This window comes from Eucalyptus grandis, chromosome 9 (genome assembly GCF_016545825.1).
Source record: "Eucalyptus grandis isolate ANBG69807.140 chromosome 9, ASM1654582v1, whole genome shotgun sequence".
In the NCBI taxonomy this organism is placed as follows: domain Eukaryota; kingdom Viridiplantae; phylum Streptophyta; class Magnoliopsida; order Myrtales; family Myrtaceae; genus Eucalyptus; species Eucalyptus grandis.
The window spans coordinates 1,370,090-1,372,980 of NC_052620.1; the positions used below are offsets into that span (position 1 = coordinate 1,370,090).

General features: G+C 45.3%; 1 protein-coding gene across 1 annotated transcript; it reads right to left on the bottom strand.

Moving 5' to 3' along the window:
• Nucleotides 1-310: 310 nt before the first annotated feature.
• On the bottom strand, nt 311-2,186 carry LOC104418055 (NAC domain-containing protein 2-like). The gene is given in 4 exon segments (XM_010029263.3): nt 311-877; nt 880-1,132; nt 1,245-1,519; nt 1,913-2,186. Coding segments are annotated over 4 exon segments (879 nt in total). The 5' UTR covers nt 2,076-2,186; the 3' UTR covers nt 311-689.
• Between the last annotated feature and the right edge of the window lie 705 nt (nt 2,187-2,891).

Consider the following 2,891-nt stretch of genomic DNA (forward strand, 5'->3'; position numbering starts at 1 on the left):
TAGGTCAAGAAAGGGTTTTTTTTTTTTTTTTTTTTAATGTTTTGAACTGCAAATGTAACCGGTTTCTCCACTGTTCTTAGGCAAATGCCCCCGCGACTGCATAAGTACTTTTGAATAATTGCTGAATCAAATAAATTGTAAATGTCAGTGGTTGATCGTAAAACTTTTGAAATTCCATCTTGTGGCACTTCGTATAAGAGTTATGGAAAAATACAAGAAATTATGACCCGGCACAAAAATCCTGTCTCTCAATGAAACATAGAACTGTCCCTTTTGAACGAACTCCATTCAATTAAATTTTCGACAGCAATGAATATTAAAACAATCTTCATTAAATAAAAAATCGAAACAATTTTGGTACAATGTTACAGCAAATAGTTTCCGTAGAGACTTTCATCAGCTATTTACATGAGACGATAGTCAACACGATCCTAAAACCTCAAGATTGCGGCGCTTCTGCCGGGTCATCTCTCGGCCAGTTTAGAGCCAGGCAGATTGCTAACACTCTGCTACTGGATGCACCTCAACGTTTTGCTTCTCTCTCTGGCAAAACCCAGCAAAGCAAAATCCCTGGAGTAACTCTAGTCTATAGCCCCACGTGAGCAATTAGTCCAAGACAGATTGTCTTGATTAATCACCGTGCCAGTGGATCATGCAATTTCAATGTGTCGCAACCTGAATGGACTTAATCAGAATGACTGCTGCAAGTACATGGACATGTCCTGAAGAGGCGAGAACTGATCCAGCTGAAACTGTCCTTGCGCGAACGCATCTTCCAAGAAGTTATCCATCGAACCGAACTGGAAATCAAGGGCCTTCTCCAAATCGTCCCACTTAACCTCGCTCTGCACTTCCTTCTCGCATGCTGAGTCCGGGACACCGCATGCTCCGAGCAGCTAGAATCCGTGTGTAGCTTTGGTACCGACTCCGATGAGTCCGTGTGGATGTGATCTGTTGTCATTGGCGAATGGCCATATTGTGGAGCTGTGTAAGGGTTCAGCGCCGCTGGCATGACAATCTGCGGCTTGGTCTCCATTTCCGGGAACTCTGCCAGTTTATTGTGCGTGGAAGGGAAATGCTTCTCTATGATGCGCTTCTTGTTGTATATCCGGCATAGAACCCAGTCGTCAAGCTGCAATAATAGCAAGGATCGACGTTAATCATTGAGTCTCATTTATGAATTCTTCCAGTTACAGGTCTGGGAACACCAAAAACGGTTAGAAGAAGGGAAAGACAGCACTTACCCTCGAGTTCTTCTTCTTGCCGGCAGATCGATCGACATTGGCGAGGCGGTACTCATGCATGATCCAATTGGTCTTCACTCCGCTTGGAGATTTCCCAGCGTAAAACACTAGAGCCTTTTTTATGCCGAGCGTCTTCGGGCGGCCGATTGGCTTATCGGCCCCGGTCGCCTTCCAATACCCGGTTCCGGCTGCCCGGTTTGGCCGTGACCCGTTGGGGTACTTGCGGTCCCTCGGAGAAAAGAAGTACCATTCTTTTTCGCCGTACAGAGCCATTTCTGCAATTCCAAGCCGAACTCCATCAGAAATAATTTTCTTAAATTCACAAGAGATCTTGAAAAGTAAAAAATCAGAGTCAAAACCATCATATTTGATCCTTGACGATGAGAAAGCAAATGAAAAAGTCAACTACTTTTTTCTACCCACATGTCCCAATGATAAGCTCAAACTCTCGAACGTTGGACCTCTCAAAAGCATCAGATGAGGACTAGAGAATTCATATTACGGTGACAATTCCAACTAAAGAACGAAATTTTGACGACAGAATTAAAAGTGACAAAACTCGTCGACCCATTTCCCAGAATGGGATGATTCACCAAAATGAACACATGCAGAAACAGAAATTGTTCAGAAACAGAGCCAGGAGAAGCAGAGGGAGCGGGTGAAAGTACCTGGGAGGTCCCAAGGGTCGAACTTGTAGAGATCGATCTCGGCAACGATGGGGACGGAGATGGGTTGCGAAGCGCACTTGCGAATCAGGTAATGGCTCACCAGCTCGTCGTCCGTGGGGTGGAATCTGAACCCCGCAGGCAACGCCAACTGTGCCTTCTTCATCTTCTCTGTCTCTTTCTCTCTTCTCAACTCTGTTCGTCTTCTTCGGCGACTCTGTTGTCCGTGCTCTCTTTTCTTCCAAGTTCAACTTTCGAAGTCGAATCCACACACAGAGACACGAGGCGACCAGGGGTTTATATACAGGCACGACCTCTGCCAACTGGGGGTAAATTCACACGTGAGGTAGACAGATCCCACGCAACGACCGGTCGGAGTGTATCTAGATCGAAAACGTGGGGAAGGGGGGAAGAAAAGGCAACAACACGAGGCCTTCGTTAGCAAAAGGTGGTGAGCGCAGCCTAGGCAGTTGGGTCAATTGGCCAATCACAGGGGCTACACTCGTGGGAGGACTCTCCGGTTCTGTCATGGCGTCCGTCAGCTAATCTGTCTGGACTCGGGGAATGGATAGAGGCGAGTGGCAGTAGCGGTAATTTGAATGGTCTCTTGGGACTCCTTGAACGTGGCTCTCCTTGCCCTTTTGCCCCTTCGTTGGTTTCAACCCATCTCCTTTTGGCAAAAGATATCGTGCCATGTTGCCCCCACAATAAAATATTAGACACGACCCTTTCAAAAGGACCGTGTTTTAGTTTTCACACCACATCGATCTACCCACATAATTTATGAAATAGCAAGTGGAGAGCATATTAGTGAAATGAACTCATCATGTTGGATATCTTTGTATTATCATATTATGTTCGTAACGGTATATCCAGATTGTGAATTTTGAAATAAAAGTTACATTCATTTGCATCACAGTTGAAATGATGAAAACTTTTAGTCACATAACTGGGAGCATGCAATTGTACATGCATTATTTTT